We start from the raw sequence: 27,746 nt of genomic DNA on the forward strand, positions 1-27,746 counted from the left end.
TTTCCCTATCTGTAAAACTCATATAAAACAACAGTGTTGTGGGGCTTAATAAAACTTTCCAAAGTGTTTGGAGCACCTTGGATGAAAAATATTATTGTCAAATGCTACAAAAATACTTCCTGTCCACATAGCATAAGTGTGTACCCTAGATATAGACCATGAGTGTGTACCCCAGATATAGACCATTTAGTACCATCTAGTGTGAAGGGCTGGATTGTTGGACCCTTTGACACCACAAAATAATTCAACTGGTGTTAGTCACTGATACTGCACAAGAAGCATCCATGCAAAAACTAAACTGAAAATAGATAAATTCTGTATTGCCACAAAAACCATACAGAGTATGCAGAGGAAGTGTTTACTCAGGGCATATGAACATAAGAATGACCATACTGGGTGTGATGCACTCTGTATGATTTTATAAAAGTACGCTGATGAGTGTGAATATAATGTAACTAAAATATGCTTCATGCAAAAGGTCTCTTATAAGGTATCATGACAAAGCTTATAATCTACTGAGTGTGGTCATCCTGTTTGTATAAATGCATCACTCTTGTATCTGAAACTAGAAATATGAAATATAACTTTGAGGGCCTATTGTAGTTATGCAAAGTGTGGGCCATTAATGGTGGTTTGGATTCTTGATGGCTCCCATCAACCAGAACAATTGAACTGCTCTGTTCCTGTGAGTCAGGCTGGGAGCAATTAAGGCCTGGGGTCTCACAGAAAATGTGACCATATCACCTGGTACTGAAATCCATCTTAATTCTGGTGCTTTTCCATTTAGAGGGTGGGGCGGGGGGTACCCAGAGAGACAAAGGATTCCCGCCTTGTACCAAAGCCATATAACAAAGGAGACGGCCATCATGAGGAATCCCCTAGCTACCACCTGAGCTGGAACAAGGGCTGTACCAGCGGAAAGGATTGTGCCCAGACTAGGAAGGTGCCCAGTCTGTGAGAGGTTTCAGAGTAGCAGCCGTGTTAGCCTGTATCTGCAAAAAGAACAGGAGTACTTGTGGCACCTTAGAGACTAACCAATAAATTTGTTAGTCTCTGAGGTGCCACAAGTACTCCTTTTCTTTTTGCAGTCTGTGAAAAAAACTTACTGAAACATCTCTAATGGTGAGATTTTATCTGTATTCAGTTTTTATTACTGTACTAGACATAGACTTGAGTGTTTTATTTTATTTTGCTTGGTAATTCACCTTGTTCTGTCTGTTACTACTTGGAGCCACTTAAATCCTACTTTCTGTATTTAATAAAATCACTTTTTACTTATTAATTAAACCAGAGTATGTATTAATACTTGGGGGGCGGGGGCGGAGAACAGCTGTGCATCTCTCTCTATCAGTGTTATAGAGGGCGGACAATTTATGAGTTTACCCTGTATAAGCTCCTACCTGATTTTATCATTTTCCATCCTCTCCTCCTTACGAGGACATAGAGAATCTCCATTAATAGATCCTCCCGCTAAGGGATGTGTCTGTTCGAACCATGTGCTCCTCTGCACTGTCGGCTTTCCTTCAGCCCTTAGTTTAAAAACTGCTCTTTGGTCTTTTTAATTTTAAGTGCCAGCAATCTGGTTCCATTCCGGTTTATGTGGAGCCCATCCTTCCTGTACAGGCTCCCACTTTCCCAAAAGTTTCCCCAGTTCCTAATAAATCTTAACCCCCTCCTCCCTACACCATCGTCTCATCCACGCATTGAGACCCTTCAGTTCTGCCTGTCTAACTCGCCCTGCAAGTGGAACTGGAAGCATTTCAGAGAGTGCTACAGTAGAGGTCCTGGACTTCAATCTCTTACCTAGCAGCCAAAATTTGGCCTCCAGGACCTCTCTCCTATCCTTCCCTATTTCATTGGTACCTACATGTACCACGACCACCGGCTCCTCCCCTGCACTACACATAAATCTATCTAGAACCCATCCCTTCATCATTTTTGTTGCCCTTCTCTGTACTTCTTCCATTTCTAATAGATCTTTTTTGAGAAGGGTCAACCAGAACTCCATGCAGTGTTCAGTGTATGGGCATAACATGGATTTATAGAGTGATATTATGATATTTATGGTCTTATCTATCCCTTTCCTAACGGTTCCTATCATTGTTAGCTTTTTTTGATGGCCATTGCACATTGAGCGGATGTTTCCAGAGAACTAACCACAATGACTCCAAGCTCTCTTTCTTGAGAGCTAATTTAGACCCCATTATTTTGTATATATAGTTGGGATTAGGTTTTCCAATGTGCATTACTTTGCATTTACCACCATTGAATTTCATCTGCCATTTTTGTAGCCCAGTCACCCAGCTTTGCGAGATCCCTTTGTAACTGTTCGCAATCTGCTTTGGACTTAACTATCTTGAGTAATTTTGTATCATCTGCAAATGTTGCCACTTCACTGTTTACCTCTTTTTCCAGTTCATTTACGCGTATGTAGGACTGCACTGGTCCCAGTACAGAAGTGCACAGAACAGATTACAATATGTATATTAAAAATAATGTAGAACATGGAACTCTAAAACATATGGAAAAGGTTTTGGCCTTCTCTCAAATTCCCAGCTAAACTGTAAATAAATGATGAAACAGAGAATGACTAAGAAACACTTTACCTTTGTTTCTTCTGTAGAACATATTTGGAAGTTTATTGGCACGTTTGAGGTAGAAGAATGAAGCCACAGACAGTATCAGGAATAAACTGATGAAGAATGTCCCTAAAATGAGAGAGGCGGCCACTTCTGGGCCCCCTGTGAAACCAGAAGAAATAGCCTATTATTTACTAGAAACCCGTATGATACAAGGGGCAAAGGGATTTATTGACCCATCACTGCTATAGAGAATACAGAATAAACTTCCTTACATTTAGATGAGAGAAGAACATTCCTTTTGTGTATCAAAATATCAGACAGAAAACCTCATCAAAATTGTCAGGAAAAATCCTCCAACACTAATTTTGCTGTGTTTTAGCCTCTACCTACACTATTTTAATTCTATGTTTTCCTGAAGATAGCCACAGATTTTTGTCCCAAGTGTTTCCTTCTTTATCCTTTTCAAACCTGGTGTTGCCAGGCATTGAACAAAAGTGGATTAGTAACCAAAATAATAAGAACGCTTAAAGTAAAGTTAAATTGCCCAATACAGGATTGAGTCAGGCCATTGGTCATTAAATCCGGTATTCTGCCTTCAAAATGGCCAATTTGTAATGCCTCAAAGGAAAGTTAGACACTAGCAAAAAAATTTCTCCAAAACATTTGCTCAATTTGCTTAACATATTTTGTTTAAGGTCATGATCACATGAGGTGGCACAGATTTATTTTATGAAGCAGAGGAATGCTGAAATTCTTCTGTTCAGGACAGAGAACCAGCAGATACACCACATCTCTGGTATTTACAGTAAATGGAATACAAAGACTTTACCTCAGTTAAAATTCTGGCTTCATTCTGTTTTAAATTTGTTTCATTCAGGGTCAGGGACAAAAGATGTTTAATGAGATTTTAAACACTTGGCATAGTGAAATTTTTAGTATAACACTACATAGGTTGTCTTAAGTTCCCAAAGCTATTCCCTAGATCTTGCAATTCCTTTTTTTTTTTTTAAAGCTATATATTAGTCCTCAGTTTCCCTGGGCAGGATAGCTCTTCTTCTTTACCATGTGGGTACAAGTTTCACAGGGCCGGTTGCAAAGGTGATTTACCTCTGTTACATCACATGTAGTACAAAAGGAAATAAGCAGCACTTGTTTTATACTCATCATAAACTAGAACTTGATTGAGAAACCAGGAATCATGAGGCTCCTATCAATAGCTGTTTCAGCTTACTCACATCCAAGAGCCCCCACTCCCCTTCTGTGCAGGTCATAAGATAACACAACTGGGCCTCTCTGGCGGGCTCTGCCAGAGAAGTACAGGGATACAATAGCAAGAGGTGCTGCAGGTCAAGATTTACGTGCACTGGCAGAGCTGTCTCAGAGGCGCTCGTATAGCATCCAACTGTACATGAATCTTGTTTATGACTATACCATTTACCCTCTCACTTCAAGAGCATTCACATTATATGCCATCATGTGCCAGCAATGCCCCTCAGCCATGTACATTGGCCAAACCGGACAGTCTCTACGCAAAAGAATAAATGGACACAAATCTGACATCAGGAATCATAACATTCAAAAACCGGTAGGAGAACACTTCAACTTCTCTGGCCACTCAGTAACAGACTTAAAGGTGGCAATTTTGCAACAGAAAAGCTTCAAAAACAGACTCCAATGAGAAACTGCTGAGCTTGAATTAATATGCAAACTAGATGCCATTAACTTGGGTTTGAATAGAGACTGGGACTGGCTGGGTCATTACACATATTGAATCTATTTTCCCATGTTAAGTATCCTCACACCTTCTTGTCAACTGTCTAAATGGGCCATCCTGATTATCACTACGGAAGTTTTTTTTCCCTGCTGACAATAACTCATCTTAATTAATTAGCTTCTTACTCCACCTTTTCATGTTCTCTGTATCTGTATATATATCTTCTTACTAGATGTTCCATTCTATGCATCTGATGAAGTGGGCTGTAGCCCATGAAAGCTTATGCTCAAATAAATTTGTTAGTCTCTAAGGTGCCACAAGTACTCCTGTTCTTTTCACATTAAAGTAGTTATACTAGATACTGTTCACCGAGTCACCTTGTCTGGTATCCTACCTCCAGTAGTGGTCCATACTTCAGCAATCTAATTATTTTCAATTCATATTTGCTTGCAGTACAAGTGAAACAATACATGTAAGGAGTCAAGCTGAAGTGACTGGTGCAGTTTACAACCAGCTCCAGAAACAAAAAGTTTCAAGCCCTAGAAGAGCCAGTCAAACTCATCAGGCATCAGATCTAATTAGAATTGACAACTGGCATACCAAAAAGATCCCACAACACTTGTTGCAGCATCAGGTTTAAAAATCAGCTGGCAAGTAACTGGCATAAATGTTTCTCTCTGAGCAAACTGCGTCATGATCAAACACCATCCTGCAGAAGAAGTGCAGTTATCTCAAAATCTGGCTTTTTAAAAAAAAAGAATAAAACCTCCTACAGTCTGGAATAATTAAACACTCTAAAATGGCTGCTATGCTTAAAAATATGGGAGAAAACATCTTACTGAGATTGTATCGCACGCTATGTTGACAAGCGGGTACAGGTGACAACAGGAAAAGCTTTAGAGTGGCTACCCCCCAATACAAGACAATTCCATTTACTTACCTATATTCTGTAGAAAGGGGGTTACGGTACTTATATTCGTTTGAAAATTCATTCCTCTGGTACCAGCTACATGGGGAAAAATGCATTTTTATGAAGCATTAAATTCAGAGCAGATTTAGTAAAGGTTTTGAGTGACATAAGCCATCATATCATATTTGATGCCTGGTTTCTCTCATGCGATAACAGCTCCTCTACCACTTCCCAGGAGAGATAAAGAAGAGGAGTGTGATCACCCTCTTCTGGCAAAAGTGTTCATTACTGCATTGCCCTTACAGGAAGCATCTCAAGCTCTTCTGCTAATTTTGCTAAACAATTTATTAATTAAATGGAATGGACTGCTCATGGAGAACAAAAATGAGAAATGGGGCCTCTTACATATGGGAGAGTGCAGTCCAGCTTCCTGAATAAAAGGGCTATTTGAGGTCTGAAGGAGTCCTTAGTATGTGCCTACGGCAAATGCCTGTTTCTGAAAATAGTGATTAAATCATTCAAGAAATTCAATGTTAATTATTTGTCTAATGCAAATTTGTTTTTGTTTTTTTTAAACATTTTGGTATTTGTTTAAATTGTGTACGTTACAGATACCGAGAGTTCTTAAAAGCCACAGAAAGATATAGTCTGGACATTGCATTTGGTTGTAAAGATCAGATATTCTACTGTGTAAACAAAAGGTGTCTAAAGGAGATTAGGAGACAAAAGATTACAGATTACGGGATGCTGTGCCTCACACTGCTCTACAGCTGTCTCTGCTGGTTGACTTCAGGAAAGTTCTGATGGGTTTCGAAGGGTTTGTCACCCAAAGCTACACAGGTACAGTAGGGCCTCTGAGAATGATGGAGATTTCAGAGAAGAAAAATCAGGAATGGAAATCATCAGAATCTCTTACGGGACAGTCTTGGTTGAGCTGAATGTGTACAAAGAGACCCAAGTGCAAAAATAAAATAAATAAATAAGAAATTCAGGACCAGAGGATGGCAGATGACTTACTATTTCTACAATCGGTCAGATTGTAAGTTGACACAACAGGAGTGGTTTCATTCTTGCATTTAATGCAACTGCTACTCCCATCCTCATTCCACTCTCTGTAACAACCTGCACAAGAACAAAATGTACACTGAGCTGGAAATGGCATGAGAAATGTCAGGAACATCCTTCTAGTCTCCAGAATCAAGCATCTGAGAACACAGGCTTCCTGCATGGAATGTCTCTTGCTTACTATCATACTACATCAAAAAAAAAAAAAAAGAGCTTTAATTTTTAATGTGCCTGCTGCAACAAGGAAACAAGGTGTTATCCCACATATAAAGGACATTAAGGAGAAATCAGTTACAAGCAAGCACATGCTAGGAGGTTATTTTCATGCAGCTCCATTCACCATTTAGTTTTTTAAATTATGAAAAATAGGAAAATTGTACCAATCCCTCCATGCCATCTCTTAAAAACTACCAGAAAAGAAGGAACCTCCCTGCTTATATTTTTCCTGCACCCTCCGGGTCCCCATGCTGCTAAAGCAAGATTTAAGACCATGTCTGTGTATGATATCACAAGTTAAGGTAGAGAGAGAGGCATAAAGATGCTAAGAACCAGTAAAGGACCTCCTGCATCAGGATATATTGGACTCAACCCTGTCAGTCACTTGATGGCTAGTAACGAACAATATGAAGGTGGCCCATAATACAGTATTTTTCTATTGCCCAAACTTCTTTGGTATTGTACAGTTTGCATCAATTTAGAAGGACTCAATCCTGTTTAAACTATTCCATGAGAGGTAAGTGGGGTCTTTTATATCAGCCATCCTACCACACGGTTGAAAACTGATTAAAACTTGTGTCTTGAGTGATGTCTTCTGTCTCTCATTTTATGTTTAAATGCACAAGTTTCTATCTTTGATAAGACAGGAAAAAAAAGTTAAGGCACGTCTTCAACACCAACTTTATTTAATAGAATAAAGCAGTAGTGGCTTCATTCTGTGTGTCTTATGACTTAGGAGCCTGATTATTAGAAGGATATTCCTGCTAGATCATGTTACAGTCTAGATACTAAAGCAAAAACTCACTATGTAGGATAAAATCCAGTCCTCCACAGCCTTTGGCCAAACTGGGATCAATTATTCCATAAAGCACACTATTAGTAGAGCACTGATTGGAAAACAGCTCTGCTGGTAGGTTTTCCTCCGAGGGAAGCTGCACATTTGATGCCCTTAGTAATAAATTACACCTGACAGTTATTTTAAACACAAAACATACCCACTGTAAGGGCAAAGCCTTTCTATAGTAAATAAGAAGAAAGCAACGAAGTACTTTATCTGATACCAAATATTCAGATAGTTTAACATTTTATAGCATGATGCAAAAAGATATGAATCTATAAGACTTATGGACAACAGTTTGTGCCACATCTCAGATCATTTAAGAACAGAAATGAGTGTAGTAATCATGTAATGTTTAAGTAACTGAGCATCAAAGCATTTAGCTTAGAAAAATAACGAACCTTAAGATACCTTTTAATATCTAATGTGAAGAAAAGACAGAACCCACGGTTTTAGTCATAAGAAAGAAAAAATGTGATTTTCAATTCTTTAGTTCTTCAGAGAATCAGTAATATTGAAGCCTATATGTTCTCTTACTGATCTTGAATCTAGAAGAGTTTGGTTATTTTTTTAAAGCTTTCCACTTCACCTTAAACAAAGGTGGATTTTTACAAACGTTAGATCATCTTTTCTCCTGGCATTGTTGGAGAATGATAAAAGGAGGTGGGAAATCAACTAATATTTCTCTGAAAGTCTGCTTTAAGTGGCACAAAAGGGAACCCACATCATAAGAGATAGTACATTTGCATCATATTAGCCAAGGCTTAAGTCTTTCTTCCTTCCCCCTTAGCTGTATATTACTGTATTTTTGCATCACATGTGCTTGTAAATATTAATTTATAGTACACCTAGCATCATACCACTTTATGCTATGTGAAAACTGAAAAACAAGTTCAGCAATGCCAGGCTACTATCCTCCCCATGTGAGCATACAGTTTCCATGAGAGTTACACGTGTTCATACAGAGAACATTCCTCAAGATGCATGTGTACAGTAAGTTTTCTTTCCTTCCCTAATTAATTAGCTTCTGTGTTTTGCCACTGGCTACAGAAAAATGCTCTGGGAAATTTCTCTTGGACAAAGACACTACCTGGACTGCACTGGTTAGTGACTGGACAGGTGCTGTTAGCATCCAATACATCCATACAGCATTCTGGTTGTGAAACCTAAAAAGAAAACATTACAGCACATTTCCCACAGCTCTTGGCTTTATTAAAAACACAGCTCAATCTTACCCAATACATACTAATGAAAAAGGAACAAATTACAGTATCAATGAACACTTCATTGTCAATTTTTAATAATCAGCAGAAGAGGATACAGAACTGGTTGGATTACATCAATGAGATCATTTTGACCAGTCAGCAACTGCCCAAATTAGGGCTTTGCGAACAAATGTAAAAGAAGGTACATGTCCGTGTTGATTTTGGATGGGACCTCATAGAACCACTTTGTAAAAGCACTTGCCAACTTTTCTAGAAAGAACAATGTACCGTTCATCTCCTTGGACTGAATCTCACTCTCCTGAGGTAAAACCCTTGAGAAGGCAATTTCAGCGTGGTTGCCGTAACAGATTTTCCCTAATCATTGTCTTTGCCCCTTACAGAACAGGCCACAGGACCACTCAAAAAGCTGCAGATTCCAGGGGGGCAGGAGGCCAGCATCATCCATGGTGAGGGTCTGTGCTTCAGAGCAGCTCTGACTCCTGGTGGTTCCAGGGACTTCCCTGGGACACAGCTGCCCCAGAAACCCTCTGCGAAAGAGAATCCCCACCAGAAAGGGGACTCCATAGTAAATGTGCGGGATGATGCATGTCTACCTTATCTCACTTAGTCCTCATTGCTTTCGCTTGTACAGATCTCAGAGTAGCAGAGAGAGCACTCTGTGGGCTCTAGGGGGACTGCTGCAGAGGCAGCTAAGCTAGGTCTCTTCTGTGCACAGATCTGAGGGTCCTCATTCCTCCCCCATACTCCAAAGTGAGGATAAGGCTGCTTTTTATTAAACTTCACATTTGCATTGGAATTTCCTAATTTCATAGAGCACCTTTAGAAAAGGGAGCTTTGCGTTAATATTGTAGGTGAAAAACATAATGCATGTCAGAATCATGGCAAAAACTAATCTCATGTGAAACAGCGCACTGACTAAAACTGCTCTCTTTTTGATGTTTATATGCAGTGACAGGAGAACTCCGTTATAAAAAAAAATAAACTCTCTCACTGTTAGGATGTCAGTACTATAAAGTGAAAGCACTCTTTAGAGCACTTCATATTCATGTAAACAAGCCAAATACCAGATGCCAAATTTTAAAAATAAAAATGTGTGGTTTTGCAAGACAGATAGTAGTATCATAACTCCTCCCTTATAGAAAAGTCATTCTTTCTCTGGATATTCATGTTGCAATGCAGGAGAGTGTCATTTAAGCTACACAACTTCTTCCTCATAGGGCTAAAAAAAATGTTCTGAAACAATATGGGCTAGTGGACTGAGCACAGAGATGGGAGCCAGGAACTTTGCAGTTGTATTAAATCTGATTTTTTTCTCAAAAATACCAAGCTGTTCAAGTCTCAGATTCACTGAGCTTCGTGGAAAGTAGCACAAGATCAGGCTAGTATCCATGCATATGACTAAAGGGTCAAAGTCAGTCTAAGCCAACCCAGCATAGTATTTGTTATTATATGTAGTCATCAATTAATCAAGCAAGTGATGAGGTTCAAGGATATCAGGAAGAGTGTATCATTCATCCCTGACCTGGTTGAGATAATCACACTTGTAATGACTGCGGCAGACTTCAAGTTAGTGGAGTGTGGGAGGGGAAGTCAGGGAACAGGAAAGAACCAGAAAGGCTCACAGTCAATGAGAAAATAGGCAGCTTGGTACATACAAAGGCTTGTAGGTCAGGACAGGTTATAAAGTTCTGCTGATTCACTGTGCAATAGGCAGCAGCAGTTTCCTGTAAGCTCGGGCAGCTTTTTAAAGCTGATTTTAGGTTTCCATATTTTGGGCTACTTTTGTAGTGCCAAGCAGCTAGAAAGATTAAAAGCTTTTAAAATCATGATTATCTATGTTTTTCAGAGTGTGATCAGCTGCATGTCTTCTAGCCAGTGGGTTTGTGTCAGGGTGGGGGGGCAAAGCTTTGACAGGCAGCCTTCAGAGCAAGTTCCCCTCACTAGTTGCCAAATTGTCTAGACAGAGCATCCAATCAATACTGCAATACTGAGGGCTAGATCTTCATTCCTGTTGGGAATGATTTGCTCCGTCTACCTATCATATTGATCATTGGCAGCAAACACTGCTTGGAGAAAGGAAAAGCTGATATTAATGTTTACAGGCAAGTTCTGGGTGTGCTGCTTTTCCTGTGATCAGAAAATCTTCTATAAACAGCATTTTAAGGGGGAAACCCCCCACTTCCTTCCTAAGAGAATTTAGCATATAAACAGGCAATTTTAACTCCATTTCATTCATAGCAGAATGAAACTTCATGCAGAGCTATGACATATAATACATACCAAACTTTCAGTGGATTTGCTTGTAACTTCAGCTATGAGTCTAGTTAGGAGAAGGACATATGACATTGCCATGCCCAGGAATGAGAAATGTCTAAATAAAGAGAGAGAGAATGGAACACTATATTAAGGACAAAGAAGGTAGAATCTCTCTCTCTCTCTCTGTCTGCATCCAAAACAAACTTCTGCTGAAATGTTAATTTTAACTGAACACAAAGGCTTTTACATTCAGCATCTCACAGGAGAAAGACTTACCTTGTTTAAAGGTACAAATTTGAGACACTCAGAATTTTCATTCCAGCTGCAGAGGGGCAGGTTTCTGGTTATGGCAGACTGTGTGGTTGCTAGGAAACAAGGAGCCTTATCAGTCTGTTCCAAACAGTGCTATGCAGAGACTATTCCACACCCATGATCTAAAAATCAATGGGATTGTAATACGAACAGTTACTGCCTGGCACCATCACTGATAAACCTGCCCACAACAAAAACCGACTCCTCTGGCTGCAGCACTGAACTGCAAAAGGATTGGTATCAGGATACAGAGTAACAGCTCTTCAGAAAGTTAATGCCATAGTTATTCTCCCCAGAACAGAGACCTGAAGTCTTAATAAAGTCTGCAAGTTAAGATGCAACATTACCGAATTCAAACAGAAGTTTAGCTAGTCAGGATTTCTGGCTGCAATAATTTAAATTAGATTATTTTGAAACTATCTCCATATAAAGCAGAATGTAGTTTTTCAAACTATTGTTACATATATGTGTCTTCTCTTCCCCACTTTTTCCAGCCAGGCCCAAAAAGACCCCAATGGAAGTCAATCCCCTTCTCCCAGTCCTAATAAAGTTTAGCTAACCAAAAACGTAACCTCAACTCCTTGATCTGACTGTGCTGTTCAAACACTTGCTGTGTTATCACCATGTTATCGAAACACACTACAAGCAATAAAGTGTGTGGTAGTCAGACCCATTTTCCTCTGAAATACTATGGAACAAAAAAGAAAAAAAACTTTCAAACCTTATTTACTTGCAGGGAAAGTATTTCAGAGGAAACATGAAAGACCTCCTGATTGAAGTTTAATAAGAAGAAAAAGTTAGAAATGGGGGACTGCAGGCTGAAAGCTCCAGATGGGCCTTCAGTGTCATTTAATAAACCGAAAGTAGTTATTGAAGTGCTGTGGCATAAAAAGGATCCTGTGTGTGAATTTTAAAATAATTTATGATATTACCGAATTACTGAGAGTCACGGTAATGCAATGTTGACCAATTATATATAAAAAAAAGCTAAAGGAACCCACATAAACCATGTTAAACAAATCTGACTTCTGTATTAAGAGAAAACATCTTTAAATCTTAACTTTCGTAAGTCTTTCTGTTAAAACCAAAAGATAAAGTAGTCAGACATACTTCTTGTCCCTAACTCCAAAAATTGGACCAATAGGTTTGGTGGTTGGAAAAGGGTCCACCCCTCACGGTGACCACTACTATAATTAGCCCCCTTCACAGCTCTTTCAAGCCTAGAGACTGAGGACTTGAACGTGCTATGGAGATGGGCTAGAAGAGGTCCCTCCAGCCAGGGATGATTTAAGCACAAGGCAGAGCAAATGGGGAAAAGACTACAGTGCATGATACCTCATACTGTGGACATCAAAGAATGTCAAGTCTCCAGTGAAAAAAGAAAAGGAGTACTTGTGGCACCTTAGAGACTAACAAATTTATTTGAGCATAAGCTTTTGTGAGCTACAGCTCACTTCATCGGATGCATTCAGTGGAAAATACAGTGGGGAGATTTATATACATAGAGAACATGAAACAATGGGTGTTACCATACACACTGTAACCAGAGTGATCAGGTAAGGTGAGTTATTACCAGCAGGAGAGCGGGGCGGGGGGAACCTTTTGTAGTGATAATCAAGGTGGGCCATTTCCAGCAGTTGACAAGAACGTCTGAGGAACCGTGGGGATTGCGGGGGGGGCAGGGAAGGGGGGGGTGATAAATATGGGGAAATAGTTTTACTTTGTGTAATGACCCATCCACTCCCAGTCTCTATTCAAGCCTAAGTTAATTGTATCCAGTTTGCAAATTAATTCCAATTCAGCAGTCTCTCGTTGGAGTCTGCTTTTGAAGTTTTTTTGTTGAAGTATTACAACTTTTAGGTCTGTAATCGAGTGACCAGAGAGATTGAAGTGCTCTCCAACTGGTTTTTGAATGTTCTAATTCTTGACGTCTGATTTGTGTCCATTTATTCTTTTACGTAGAGACTGTCCAATTTGACCAATGTACATGGCAGAGGGGCATTGCTGGCACATATCACATTGGTAGATGTGCAGGTGAACGAGCCTCTGATATTGTGGGCTGATGTGATTAGGCCCTATGATGTGAATAGATATGTGGACACAGTTGGCAATGGGCTTTGTTGCAAGGATAGGTTCCTGGGTTAGTGGTTCTGTTGTGTGGTGTGTGGCTGCTGGTGAGTATTTGCTTCAGGTTGGGGGGCTGTCTGTAAGCAAGGACTGGCCTGTCTCCCAAGATCTGTGAGAGTGATGGGTCATCCTTCAGGATAGGTTGTAGATGCCTGATGATGCATTGGAGAGGTTTTAGTTGGGGGCTGAAGGTGATGGCTAGTGGCGTCAATTCAACAACCTCCACAATTCCATTAGTTCAAGTTTAAATTTACACACATGAATAAAGTGACACCACTGCCAAATGAGAAGCAGTCAGTTCAAGTTCATTATGTACTTGGCACTATCTGACACTGATAATTGAAGACTCCAAGAAAAGATTGAGCTCTTGATTAGATTTGCTATTACTGATGCAGATTACAGTATTTGGAGACAAAGTGTATATATCCCCCATGAACAAAATGGTTCTCCAAAATGAGACATTTATAACAGAGAATTAATGAACCTCGGGAATGATAGTTACACATATCTTGCTCCTATGTTATAAAGAGCATGCTGAATGCACTGCATTTGGAAGGGAGATCTTTGGGTCACCTCAAACTATACAATGGGCTATTGAAGGGAGATACTTCAGAAGAAAAAGTGCATCTGAAAGGACTGGAAAAGATTCAGATTTGGAGATTACAAAATTGGACATCTTTAGGGCAGGATGGAAACAAATTTGTAATTCACAAATAGGTCCCTAAACCACTTGTGAAAACAAGGTGTATTATTCAACAGCATATTTGAAACCTCAATCGCTAGTTTTAATCAAAACCTCAATTATCAACATTCTTCTGAGATTACTTAAGGAGACAGCTTGTCTAGAGATTAGAGCATAGAAACAGGTGCCAACAAATCCTAAATGATAATATTGCCTCTGCCACTTATTTCTTGTACAGCTTTGGGCAAGACACTCAATTCCTTTCCTCCCCCTCCCCCAATTTACACATTTGTAAATAGAGATCCCACTTACCTACCCTCATAAGGGTGTTCTGAATATTAATCTTTGTTTGGGATTATCAAAATGTAAAATGGTTATATAAATGCTAAGAATAATTCTACTTTGAGTATGTAGATGCAGCTTTGTTTCAAGTATAAAGCCTTTCAATAAGACTCCACAGGATTTAGTTTAATGTCCTCTTACTGTGACAAGAGTCTAGAAATTCAATCGTACCAGTGAAAAAACAAAATAAAGTACACTAATACTATAGATGAAATGCATCCAGTGGTCAAGTCTGAGTGACAAAATTCCCCTCTAGTAAGAAAATGCAATAATATAGATTACACTGGTTTTAATCACAAGACAAGGGTAAACATTTCAAAATGACCTACCTTGTGGAAAATATTCCAGTTTAAAATAGCCTATGTTTTCCATGTTTTTATAGTAAACAAAAAGTTTTAAAACCTTCACTCGTAACTCACAGTGCAATTGACAAACAAGATCCAAAAATGTCATAACATAAAAAAAAAATTGTTTGGTCTATTGCCCAGATCATTACCAAAATCAAATCCAGGTTCCTTGTGGGCTTTAAGGAAGCATGTTGACTAGAATTTTCTGGTGGTAGTAGACCCGTTTCTCATTTTTAAATATTTGACTCAAAAATATATTCATCACATGGAGTACTTATAGAGCTGCATACAAGGGACACAAGCACTTTAGGCCAGATTTTCAGCTGCTATAAACAGGCACAGGGAGACAACACTACTCTTGATACTTTTCAAGGCAGTTCAACACTGCAATCAATTCCATATCTTTAAAAAGCTTTTGTTGACGGTGTGTATAGCTTTAATATTTTTTGAGTTTCATTAATACATCCAACTCTCAGAGACAGAATTTGTCTTATCTTCTATACCTCATGCTCCTCAAAAAGGTAAATATTGCCTCTTTGATTATATATGACTTCCATTGAGATAATGTCCTCAGCTGTTATAGCCAGATGCTGATCAATTTTTCATCACTTTGGACTCTACACACAAATGTCTGTCAATACCTGCTTCATTAGTATACTAAAGTTAAATATCGAAGAGAGAGGAGAAAACTATTTAAATAAGAATTTTCCTGTCATCTAAATATATTTATCTTTCAGGAAAGAAAAATGTAATATTTTCCGCACAAGAAAACATCAGTAACTAGATGCTTTCAGAATGACTGGTACTTATTCTTGTTGGACACAAGTTTATGGTATAGGCTCCACACACCTCTTATATTTCCATCCCTGAAATACATTAGAGTACTAATCAACAATGAGACAATTACACTTATGGACAGCTACTTGTTCACAGCTGCTAATGATTGTACTGAACTAGAACATCTCCCCTGCAGCTGTTCCAGCAGAAATAGGACATTGGATAAAAATGCCTTTGAATCTTTCCAGTGAATTGATCTTTCTCCCTCTCAAACTATAAAGGCATCTTTTATATTTTATTTGAACCAATATTTGCTCATAGAAATATCTATTAGCAAATAAATGCAGAAGAGTGGAAACTTGTATATATATTAAGAATACTTGATCGGATTAGGCATAGGACATTCAGTGAAGCGATGCTGGTAACATCATATATTTTGTTTAAATGAAAAATAACGCTCATGAAAGGAGTCAGACAGAATTAGAAACTCAAATTTGTTATTAATAAAACAGGTGAAACATATGAAAGTTCCTTAAGCTTTGCTGCAAGTGTTTAGGTACCTTGTGCACAGACAGCTTGTAGTAGTTCATTCTCCACGATAATCAAAGTGCAAGACAGCCAAATAGGGCACTGACTTTGATGGTAGTTTGTGCCGTGGACATCCATCCACAAGAAAATAAATCAAGACCATGTAATTCATTTTACATGGGCCTTTAGCTGTCAAATACTAATAGGCTTATTACTAACACCATGGCCAGCACTTTAACTAGAGGGAAAAGTTACTGCATCCCCTATGCCAGTGTTTCCCAAACTTGGGACACCGCTTGCTCAGGGAAAGTACCTGGCGGGCCGGGCTGGTTTAACCTGCTGCGTCCACAGGTTTGGCCAATCGTGGCTCCCACTGGCCGCGGTTTGCCACTGCAGGCCAGTGGGGGCTGCAGGAAGCGGCATGAGCCGAGGGATGTACCGGCCGCCGCTTCCTGCAGCCCCCATTGGCCTGGAGCAGCGAACCTTGGCCACTGGGAGCCACGATCGGCCGAACCTGCGGACATGGCAGGTAAACAAACCGGCCCGGCCCACTAGGGGCTTTCCCCGAATGAGCGGTGTCCCAAGTTTGGGAAACACTGCCCTATGCAATCAGAAATGTAATACTGTTGACTTTAGAATGACATTATAACAGGAGGAGATAGCTTATTCAGACTATAATGCATAATGAAACAAATTACTAGCAAATTAGGAAAACAGTTCTCTGGTGAGTACTACATTTGGCAGGGCTTTCACTTTCGGTTTAAAAAAAAAAAAGGACACACAAACTGGAGCCCAGACTAAAAGTATTTATACCGTAAGTGCCAACATCCTTTATTTTGAAAACACAGATATTATAATTAAACAGTAGTAAGGTTAAGATTCTGTCATAGGTATTTTTAGGAAAAGTCAGGGACAGGTCGCAGGCAATAAGCAAAAATTCATGGAAGCCTGTGACTGGTCCCTGACTTTTCCTAAAAATACCTGGGGGGGGGGGAGGGGAGAAGAGGGGAGGCAAACAGAGTGCTGCCGGGGTTTGCAGCTGCTCCAGCCCTCCCACTGCTCCCGTGGCAGGGGCTGACCACTGCTGCTCCAGCCCCCAGGGGGCTGACCCAACCCCGGCTGCTGCTCCGGCGGGCCCAGGGCTGACCCCTGGTCAGTTGTTTGGCAGCCCCAGGGCTGACCACCGGCCAACTGTTGCAGGGGCTGATCAGCTGTTTCAGTGGCCCTGGGGTTGACTGGGCAGCCACTGCTCTGGCAGCCCCAGCGCTGACCACTGGCTAGCTGTTCCAGCGGCCGCTGCTCTGGCTCTGTCCCAGAAGAAGTCCCGGAGGTCCCAGAAAGCCATGGAATCCATGACCTCAATGACAGAATCATATCCTTAAACGTTAAGATACTTCCTATCATAAAATGCTAAAAATGAAAACTAAAACCTTAAGTTATTGTCAGCTCTGATCTCACGTGCTCGAATAGGCATAAGCTACATTCTTTACATTTTTACTCAGCAGTATTTATTTGGTTCTTGTAGCCTGACAACCAGAGAATTATCCCTTTATTGGATGCAGGGGTGCTTCTATAACTTAAGGTTTATTAAAAATAACAAAACTTAATTTAAGGATAGTCATCAGTTATACTAGCTTAGGTGCATTTTTAGCATTGTGTCCAGTATTAGAATCATAGAATCATAGGACTGGAAGGGACCTCAAGAGGTCATCTAGTCCAGTCCCCTGCACTCACGGCAGGACTAAGTATTATGAAAGAATTGTATCCACAAGTTTGTTTGCTTTTTTTCCCAGATATAGGCCAAACAAAACAAAAAAAGAAAGAAAAAGGAAGGGAGTGGGTGGTGCATACATTTCAGGTGGATTCAGTCTGTGGTTATCAGATAAGATTTTGAAATTTTATCATCTCCATTCTGCTGCCAAATGCATTTTTAGTTCTGAAGTGACCTTTAGTTGCTCATAACTGTCAGGATATCATACAGGCAAAATAAATTAGATCCCAGTTTCATAAACCAAATACTTGGCAAAGGCCAAAAAATTCTCACTTACCAAATTTTTCAGAGTTTCATACTGAAGTACTGGATCTTCCACAAACACTTTTTATTCAGGAAGGAGGAATTTAACATGGTGTACTGCTAGGTTCTCATTCATACCTCAAATACATGTAGCAAGACACCTACACAGTAGAAGGACAGACAATTATTTGGGCCATGCTTATCACAATCCCTTACAAAGGAAAGCTTTAAAAAAAAAAAAAAAAAAAAAAGACGACTTGTTTTTCCAGATCCTCTTACCTGTTTTTCCTGCTCTCCTAACACATACCCATGATAAGGACAGTGCTAGTTTAGTTGCGACCTACAGAGTTGACCTAAGTATATTTGAGGCCTCCTGCAAGCATTGAAACAGACCCTCATGCCATCTACAAGACTGCAAAGTTACACTCACTTTAAGCCTTGTTTCTACTGCAAGGGAGTTACATGATTCGAATGTGCGTAAAGCAGCCACTGGGTGACTCAAAACTGCCATCATTGTTCAGTCAGCCAGAAGTTTGCAATAACTGCTTCTACAATGACAATCGTTACAGATACCTTCAATGTTTGATGAGAGAAATTAATGTTGGCAAGGTTTTGTTGCCAAAATATAGTTACATACTCCAGTTACAGGTGCTTTAGAAATGCCTTTAGATACTTACTAAGCCTGATCTTGTGCAATTAAAGAGATTAAACTGGCAAACACACTTTAAAAAATACTTCCTGAAAACAAAACCTAAAATCCAGGACTGCCAAACTATGATCAGAAAAAAACCCCACTTTTTCAAATTAAGAATACATTACAAAAATTCTGTCATTGGAGAGAGATTCTGTACTGTGAAATCAGTCTAAAAATGTGGGCATTTCCTTGTCTTAGTAGAGGTCTGGATTTTATATAATTTATTTGTAAGGATTGGGAAGAAAAGAGAGATTTCTATTTCCTTGGCTTCCCCTGACATACCAAAATGCTGCAACCGCTCCCCAAATTAAAATGTACAGTAGCTTCTTTGCCAGGGAATGTATTCTCCACACCCCCTATTTTTCTGTGGTTCACATTGCTTGCTAAATATATTACAACAAACTATTTACTGTCTGCAGCTTTGAAACCTTTGCGCAACTTCCCCTTCCCATTGCAGGAATTTCACTAATTACTAGTGTTAAGACAGGCATTTGTTTTTAATCAAGATTTTCGGTTTTTTTAGAAGATCCTAAGACGAATCATTTTTGCCGTGCCTGTTTTAATGCCAAGTTTTAAGTCACATTTAAACTTAGTTTACTTTTTAAGCCTTCCTCATTCTGAAGCCCAGTAAATGAAACCCAAAAACGTGAGCCCACCACCCCCAGAAAGGTGGGTGTATTGAGGGGGTTAGTGGACAAGGCACTGGAGCCATTTGAATCCCAAATATCTGCCCCCCCTAAAAAAGGTGAGTATATGGGGGGGGTTGGTTACAAGAAGAGACACTGGGGCATTTCTCCTCCTCACCCCACCGAAGTAAAAGGGACATTAGTCATTCCTCATCCTCTTATTGCCCCCCCACAAGTATGGAAGATGGCGGGGGGGGGGCTTGGCCTTCTCTCCGACTTGTCCCCCACAAAATATGGGGGCTTTGGTCTCTCCCCCAACTGCAGAGGGAGGCAGAGCCTTTGGCTCCTACCCCAGAGAATGTGGGGGGCCCGAGCCCTCATCGCCCCCGCTTTCTACACCCCAGGATGCGGGGGACCCCGAGCCCTCCCCTTCTCCCCCCACGCTGGGGCACCCGGCAGGGCCTGAGCCCCCAGAGCGCGGGACAGATGGGGGGAACAGCGGAGCATCGCCTGGGTGTCGGGGGGGGGCGGTTTCAAACCCTGCAGGCCCAGGAGGGGTTCAAGCCCCTCTCCACAGCCACCCCCTCACCTGAGTGAGGAACCTCCAGAGCCTCCGCCAGCAGGTTCCCTTTCGTACCCCCCGCCCTCAAGCGGCGTCCAGCCCGCTCCCTCCTGCGTCCCCCTGGGACTTGTAGTCCTGCTCCGCCCTCCCGTCCACTGGCTCTGGAGAGTCTCTCCGGGTTCGGAACTACAATTCCCAGCGCCCTCCGCGCTTCCCCCACCTGTGTCCCCTCGCTCCACAGGGAACCCCGCCGCGGCGCCGCCTCGACGAGCTCCCCACTTCGGCGCGCGATGCCTCCTGGGAAATATAGTCCCTCGCCTCGGTAAGGGACGAGAGACTCGGGGGTGCCAGGACTATAATTCCCAGAAATCGCCGCGCCGCCCAGCCATTTTGAGCGTTGCTAGGAGACGGAGACGCCCCTGGAGGAGGAGGAGGGAGCAGGTGAGGGGAAGAGTTGCTGGATAGGGAACAGCCCCCTATGCTGGGGAACCCCACGAGCCTGGTACTGGACCTTGGTGCCACTTGGGTTGGGGGGGAGTAGGGTGGTAAGTGCGGGGGGGGCACAGAGTTGGACTCTTTCTCCCCACCTCATCAAGTCAGTTACAAAATGAATGCAAAGAAATGGGGTCCAGACAGGCGTTTTCAGGATAAATGGGTGGTGGGGGGGGAGAGGGAGATGGTCCTCCAGGATTTTTAGGGGCTGTCCCGATTGTGTAGGGAGCTCCCCCAAATGCTGCAGAAGTTACGCAAGTGTCTTGACACCACCTGGTTGTGCCATGACATCTGCATCGCAACCCTCGTGAGCACCCCGATTTCAAGGAAAGATGTGTGAACTCTGGGATGAAGCTTATTTCCAAAAGGATGACACCCACCCTGCAGAGTTTATTTACACAGACCTACCGTGGTATCAGTGTCTGATCCTTCGACTGATTATTGCTGAAATATGAGACAAGGGGCATTCTTGCCTGACATACTGGACCACGAGTCAAAATGGGCTGGCAAGGTGGCACTATTCTTTGGAGACTGCCATTTTGTGCTCCAGAACCTAAGTTGTCACTTAAAAAAACCCCCTCTAGATCTTATGAATGCAAAGGGAAATCAAAATGTGATCCAAGTGTAAACAGAAATGGTACCTGCAGACAGACTACAACCATTATTTCTGAGACATGTGAACATCTCAATGTGATGTTAACTCTGACACATGATACATTACATGACATCACTTAACTATTTCACTGCTGATGTAAGCCAGCAAGAAGAGGGACAATCACATTATGAAGATGTACAGAATATTATTGATGGCATCTCGTTTTGTTCCAATGAGCGGACAGAGATTGAAAAAGTATCATGATTTATTTTTTCCCCTCTCTGACCTGTGCATAGGACATGGAGACATAATGTTCATTTATTCTGTCGGATAAGAAATAATGGACATCGTTTAAAATAAGGGAGGAGCAGTTACTCTCCCTATGACCAAGCAATGTCATTGTAACAGAACAAAATTTGTCCTATAGGGCTAACTGATAAAGGCAACAATTTTATAAAATCCTGTGTTCTGTGACAAGCCTAGATTATGGAAAATTAGATAGAGAAACTGCCGGTTGGCTAATTAAGAAATTCCAATGTCTGAAAACTTCTTTTAAATACTATGTCCAGCGTACATTAAAAAAAAAAAACTTTGAAAATTGTTCTCCTCTTGATATTTATAAAGGTCTTTTCAGCAAGGGAGAACCTAAGTAATTGACTAATGGAGAATAGTGAAACTGACTACACACAAAGTATTGTCAGATACACACAGGTTCACTGTAATATTTAGTTGGCTGTGTAGATGGAAAGCTGAATGGAGCTCCTAAGACAATTTTCACGTAAGTTTCAGCTTTACTTTTTGAAAATTGACCTTTTTGAAATTTCTACATTAGCAACTTTGAAAAGCAGTTAGAGAACTAGTTACAATGCCTAAAAAGCAAAACCAAAAATCAGACATGGAGAGACTTATTTTAAGTTCACTTTTTGAGAACAAGGCCAAAGAAACCTCAGCTCAAAAAGATGCTGCTGCTGAACTTTGAGACAGTACTCCTACAGCTTCATTCATCCAGGTTGAACATACAGTACAAGCCGTCCCACCTTGCTCAGGGGACATGAGAAAAGATAAAATATTTTGAATTTAAGCTTTCTGCATTTTAATTCTGTTTGGCACCTAGACATCACAGTGAGAGAAGATTTATAATAACAACTTCAGATAAACAGATGCACAAAGTAAACAAACTGAAAAAAGCAAAAAAAAATGTTTGCTTTTCTGCTAACTTTCTTGTATGTTTCACAAATAAATCAGGTGTGAATATAAAGCACAAAAAAACCCAGACATAACATCATAATTAGTACAGATCCAGTGTATGTAAGAAGCAGTCCTTTAAAGCCTATGAATAGTTTCTACAGTACCACAACTTACTACATTTTTCAATATATGAGGGCTTTGTAAAACTCAGCATCATTTCTGTGTAAGGTAAGATATGTTACTTACAAGTTTACAGATGGAAGGAAAGATTGTGTGCTGTTTAAACCTGGAATCAGTGAAACATGCCAATAATTTACAAGGTAGAAGAAAATCCATGCACTGACAAACATACCCAGTTCTTTAAATTGTTCTGTTTGTATAACTCAGACCAGCACTGCTGTGAAATAAAATTGCTGGAAAAGAACTTGTCTGGATGTTGACACTGCAAATGAGTACACTAAATACCCCCTCTTTAATGCCAGAATTCCCATATTCCGTACTACTGCAACATTTTAAAGTTAGAATAGGGTTCTCTCAAACTAGCTGTATGATCATGGACACAAATTTCATCAGCTAGCTAACTTTTAAGTAGATTGAGTAGATAAACTGGGCATGCAGTCCAGTTAAATTTCTACAGTGATCTTTCCAAGTGAGGATGGTGGAAGATTACATCCTTTTCGGGTGCAATATACAAGCTAATAGGCATATTGTGGCAATTAACTAAATCTGGTTGCATGATTTACATAAATGTGTTCTTGAAATATAGCCAATGCATTTATAATATTTATTTTAAAATAATTCTATAGTGGTGTTGTATTGACTCCGCAGCTCTGCCTATCAAGGTTTGTCTATGTAACATGTCCAGATATCTCCCCAAGATGTTGGCAATCATTAAAATAGACAAAAGAATATCTGCTAATATATGAGTACTTGAATGGCAAGGTGTTAGGAAGAAAACAATCCCTTGAGTAGATATTAGGGAGAATTATAAATAAATTTGCTTCTAAATTAAGGAAAACATATTTGTGGAAAGAAAACACCTATATTACTACATGAGAATTAGCTGGAAGATGAGATCCCAGATACTAAACTATATTTATTAAGCTATGAGAAAGGGAGCTTTGGCTACAGCAAGAAACTTTTCTGGGCTATTTTATCTATTACCTGTCTCTCTATGGTATTTCTATACACCGTAACATCTAGATGCTTACTAGAAGAAAGTTTTCACTATGAGAAGGGAAGATGCTTTTCTGATGCATGAAAGTAATATTTCAGTGTTCTGGAACTAAGTCTTGTATCACTTCTGCGCTATTTTATTAAATAGGTCTATTTTTTCTTACTTTTTATGATTTGTCATTTTATATACAGTTACCAATAAAGTATCCTTTCATTTACGACTTCTGTAATTACAGGTTTCAGAGTAACAGCCGTGTTAGTCTGTATTCGCAAAAAGAAAAGGAGTACTTGTGGCACCTTAGAGACTAACCAATTTATTTGAGCATAAGCTTTCGTGAGCTACAGCTCAATTGTGGCTCAGAACTGTTAATTGGACAGTCACTGACAGATGCCAGAGGGCGGGGGGGAAGGAATGGGAAGGGGGAGAGAGAGAGAGAGACTGAACTCTGACCTTGGTTGTGGCAGAGCCAGGAGAATGCAAGGCCTGGCTTAGTGTAAGGTCTCTGATGCAAAAGGAGCTGTCATGGACCACAGAAGGACTGGGAAAGACAAGGAGACCCAAACAATGTACAGTGCGCATGGTTACATCTACAGTAGTTGTTTTTGATAAACATATTACTGCATGCAGTGATTAACTTTACAGAAAGATACCATATAAAGGCATTATGTAATGTTGCTGACATGTAACTTGATTTTTTTTTTAACTTAAGACAGAAAAAAAATACCAGCTGCTTTTTTTAGGTTACACATTGAAAGGATGCTTTGTTTTGGGTTTGATTTTTGTTTTGTTTTGAGGGGGCATGAGGCTGAGGGTTATTGTAGAAAACCAGAGGCATCTGAGCATGGTCTTTCTCTTACTAATCTGGACCAATAGCATATTCCAGTGAGTTTCAGATCTTCTTAATGCAAAAGATTTGGAATATTAAAATCAGATTGTGTGCGATATGCAAATTTTATTCATGCTATCATTATCCAAGAACTGTTTCTAGCATTTATGTCCTATTGTTCTCCAAGTGGGTACTTTTAAATGGATGCAACATTGTACAAGTTTCATGTGACTTGAGGTGCTGTTAGAGTCCTCCTGGGCTACTGCCATACTGTGCAGGCAGTGAAAGGTTTCTTCACAGAGATTCAGCTACACTGTGCAATTTAGAGAGGCTGGAAGTGTCATCCTTATGATTTCCCCTCACCTCTCCAAATTGCCAGAGATTACTCTTGCATTTTACCTGGTAGTTATATTAGGCTGCCAGCAAATCCACTTAACTGCCACAATTTCAAATATTCAAGGTGATTCTCTTAAGCACTTTTTAGTTATTTCTTATTGGAGATACAAGGTGGGTGAGGTAATCTCTTTTATTTGACCAACTTCTGTTGGTGAGAGATACAAACTTTTCAGCTTACACAGAGATCTCATTTCTTATTGACCATTTAGATCAACCAGAGCAACTAAAAGGTAAGGTTCATGTCTTGATTCTCCTCTCTGTTGCTTGCATCAGGTTTACACTCATGTAATTACATTGACTTCAGTGGATTTACACTGGTGGAAAGGTAAATCACAACCTCAATATTTAAGAAAAATCTTCACTGAGTTATTGTTAAGGGTCTGCAACAGGACACATCAAACAACACCTGCCAGGCGGCAATGATAGTTTGTGTTTCGTAATGTATTTGCTCATCCTATTATCTTCCTTCAAGATTACTTGGGTGACATATAGTTGGGCACCCAGGCAGAAAGCTATCACATTTTAGCAGGAGTGACCTACATACCCAAAGTAAAAACACTAAGGGTTGCAAGTCTTTATGTCTGGCCCAGAGAATCTGTCCTAAATTGCCATAATTTTGTGGTCCACTAAACCGGAAATAAAATTTTGGTATCTCAAACAGGGAAACATCTCGACATTTCTGGCATATACGGGTACCCTTTGGAGGACTATATTACATAGTGAATTTGATAGAACTGGTTTGATTTTTACCAGCAATATTATACAAATCAGACAATTTCACAGTCAGATGTATCTTGAGTTTCCCACCTACACTATGAGAATTGAGTCGTATGCAAGAAGTTATCTTAATTTATTTCTATTGCATGGTTTCGGAGTGGTAGCCATGTTAGTCTGTATTGAATTGGCCTTGTTAGAACTGACCCCCCCGACTTGGTAAGGCAACTCCCATCTTTTCATATATATATATATATATACACTGCTTACTTTATTTTTCACTCCATGCATCTGATGAAGTGGGTTTTAGCCCACGAAAGCTTATGCTCAAATAAATTTGTTAGTCTCTAAGGTGCCACAAGGACTCCTCGTTGTTTCTCTTGCATCGTACAGGAGGAATCAGAGAACTTCCTAAGAGCTCTTACTCTACACTTTTCAATCAAGCCAAGGGCTGTTATTTACTCAATAGCCATTTGAATTAAAACTTGTGTGTTTATCTATCCATGTGGACTATGTTAGTAGAGTGTAGGCCAGCTCATCTGAAGAGTGTCTAATAGCTGATTTAAACAATTAATCTAGTCCTTCCAGTTGCTGATTCTATTTTAGATACAATGAGAATATTTTTGGATCAGTTTTCATAAAACATCTGGATAGCTTGGATCTCATATTTCTCATATTTACTATACTGTTGAACTGATGAGTTCCAACAGGATTTTTAATGCCATTTGGTGTCACATACACACCACTTGGCTCAGCAACTGTATTTTAATTACAACTTGTCTGTAAAGTAAACGTTTTCATAATTGCAGGTCCAAAATAGTTATCTAGAAAGAAGCATGGAATCAGGAAAGAAGAGAAACTGCTGTTTCATGGTGTATCTTGAAGGTTTAGATCAGGAAAAAAATGAAAATGAAATGGAGACTCTGAGTATCCAGAAGGCATTTCAGAAGTTCAGAAGAAAATGACAGGTAGGAATGATTGATCGGTGTCTAATTTACGTTGGGGTTTGAGATTAGTAATCCAGATATTACCTCTAGTCTAACAGAGAAGAAAAGACATCTAACAAAAAAATGATTCCGTAGCATGGGGATGCATGTGTGTCTGATGTTCGTATTAAGTAGAATAGCAGAACTCAAGTGCTTTTTCCCCCCAGGATGGAATTTCCTTCTATTTCTTTCTGGCAAATTTGTTAATTTTACAATATAAAATGGGAAGTGGACATTATTTCTATTTGAAATATTTGTCCTTATTTTTAAGTAGTTACTATCAATACTATCTCAAACATATAGGAATAGAAATTTGGGAACTTGATCCTGCACAGTGCAGGTGGTGAAGGTTGAGTCTAGAAACACATGCCCATTGTCTGCCCATGTCCCGTCCCTTTTTGGGTTATATATCTGCAACTAAGAGGACTGTTATGTAGGGGAAGTGAGACTTATTACTGTTCAGTGTAGAGGTCTGTGTCTAGCAGTTAACCTTACTTGTGCCTATGCGTAGCCTCTGGTTGCAGGAGTGCTAGAACCTTGTGCTTGCAGGATCAAGGCCTCTAGGTTGCTGGGTTGATGGGAATTTCCAGAAGCCATATGTTCTATGTACAACCAAGTTTATTATGTGTAAAATATATTGCCCCTATAAACTATCACTGCTGGTTTTCCACTGTACTTGCTGTACCATTGTATTCTATTGATGTCAGTGGAATGTTAGGACATACGCAGTGTTCTCCACAGCATATCAGGGTTATTTTACAACTGGTCAGTCCCTGATAATAGTTCTGTTTATCTCTTTTGCTATTGTGTGTGCATATGGGGCACATTCAAAACTGAAATTACTCTGGTGCCACATGGGCATCTTGCCACATCATGGCACTTTTGTTTTTTAAATATATTTCTGGTATCTATATTGGGACTTTTAACGAGTCCTCTTTGCAGCCCATTTGAACATCTTTTATGATCAATGCATCACCATAGTACCCATGGAAAGTGAGTCAACTGTTCAGTTGCATCTGATGTTTTTTCATCATAGTTTCAGGCTGAGTGCACCTGCGTAGTGACATGCAAATTAAAAATCTTTTAGATTCCATCCAGAGATGGGGTTTCTTATGGGTGGTAAACTGGATTGCCTGCATTGCCTGGTACCCAAAGAGTGTTACTTAGTACATAAAGCTGTCAGGAAAAATGACCGCATGGGGATAAACCTGATAATATCACATCAGCATCATGTCTAAATTTTATAGATAATTTGTTCGAAAGTCACAGAAACTAATTCTGTATTCAGGTTGGTTTTGGACCATTCCTCACTGCAAGCAATAATCAAAAGACATCTTTCTAGCTGGCAGTAAATCTTCAGCTTTGAATTTATTTACCTTTCTTGGTTTATGACATCACATCTAAGTGTTCACATTTTATTTTAAATAATTTTATGGAAGACTAAGATTTTTTCATACTACTGTGCAATAACCTCTGGACATATTAGGCTAGACTGGGAGGTACTAGCCTGGTTGTACAATTCCTAAGTCAATTTGATGACATATTGGATGGAAG

At 40.0% G+C, this 27,746-nt stretch overlaps 1 protein-coding gene across 9 annotated transcripts in view; it reads right to left on the minus strand.

Annotated features, from left to right (window-relative positions):
- The window catches only part of C18H1orf159 (chromosome 18 C1orf159 homolog), a 32,195-nt gene extending 12,045 nt beyond the window's left edge, over positions 1–20,150 (minus strand). The window contains exons 1-8 of one of the 9 annotated variants that reach the window (XM_043531518.1): positions 20,039–20,149; positions 17,971–18,097; positions 11,084–11,172; positions 10,832–10,922; positions 8,416–8,491; positions 6,224–6,328; positions 5,237–5,302; positions 2,607–2,741 (exon numbers count right to left, since the gene is read on the minus strand). In XM_043531518.1, coding sequence (XP_043387453.1) covers positions 2,607–2,741; positions 5,237–5,302; positions 6,224–6,328; positions 8,416–8,491; positions 10,832–10,903 — 454 coding nt within the window. In that variant the 5' untranslated portion in view covers positions 10,904–10,922; positions 11,084–11,172; positions 17,971–18,097; positions 20,039–20,149. Of the gene's footprint in view, positions 1–2,606; positions 2,742–5,236; positions 5,303–6,223; positions 6,329–8,415; positions 8,492–10,831; positions 10,923–11,083; positions 11,242–17,970; positions 18,098–19,845 lie in introns of all 9 variants that reach the window. The other 8 variants (XM_043531519.1, XM_043531520.1, XM_027832357.3 and 5 more) reach the window with 8 other exon arrangements.
- Positions 20,151–27,746: the final 7,596 nt, after the last annotated feature.

The sequence above is a fragment of the Chelonia mydas genome, chromosome 18 (assembly GCF_015237465.2).
Source record: "Chelonia mydas isolate rCheMyd1 chromosome 18, rCheMyd1.pri.v2, whole genome shotgun sequence".
In the NCBI taxonomy this organism is placed as follows: domain Eukaryota; kingdom Metazoa; phylum Chordata; order Testudines; family Cheloniidae; genus Chelonia; species Chelonia mydas.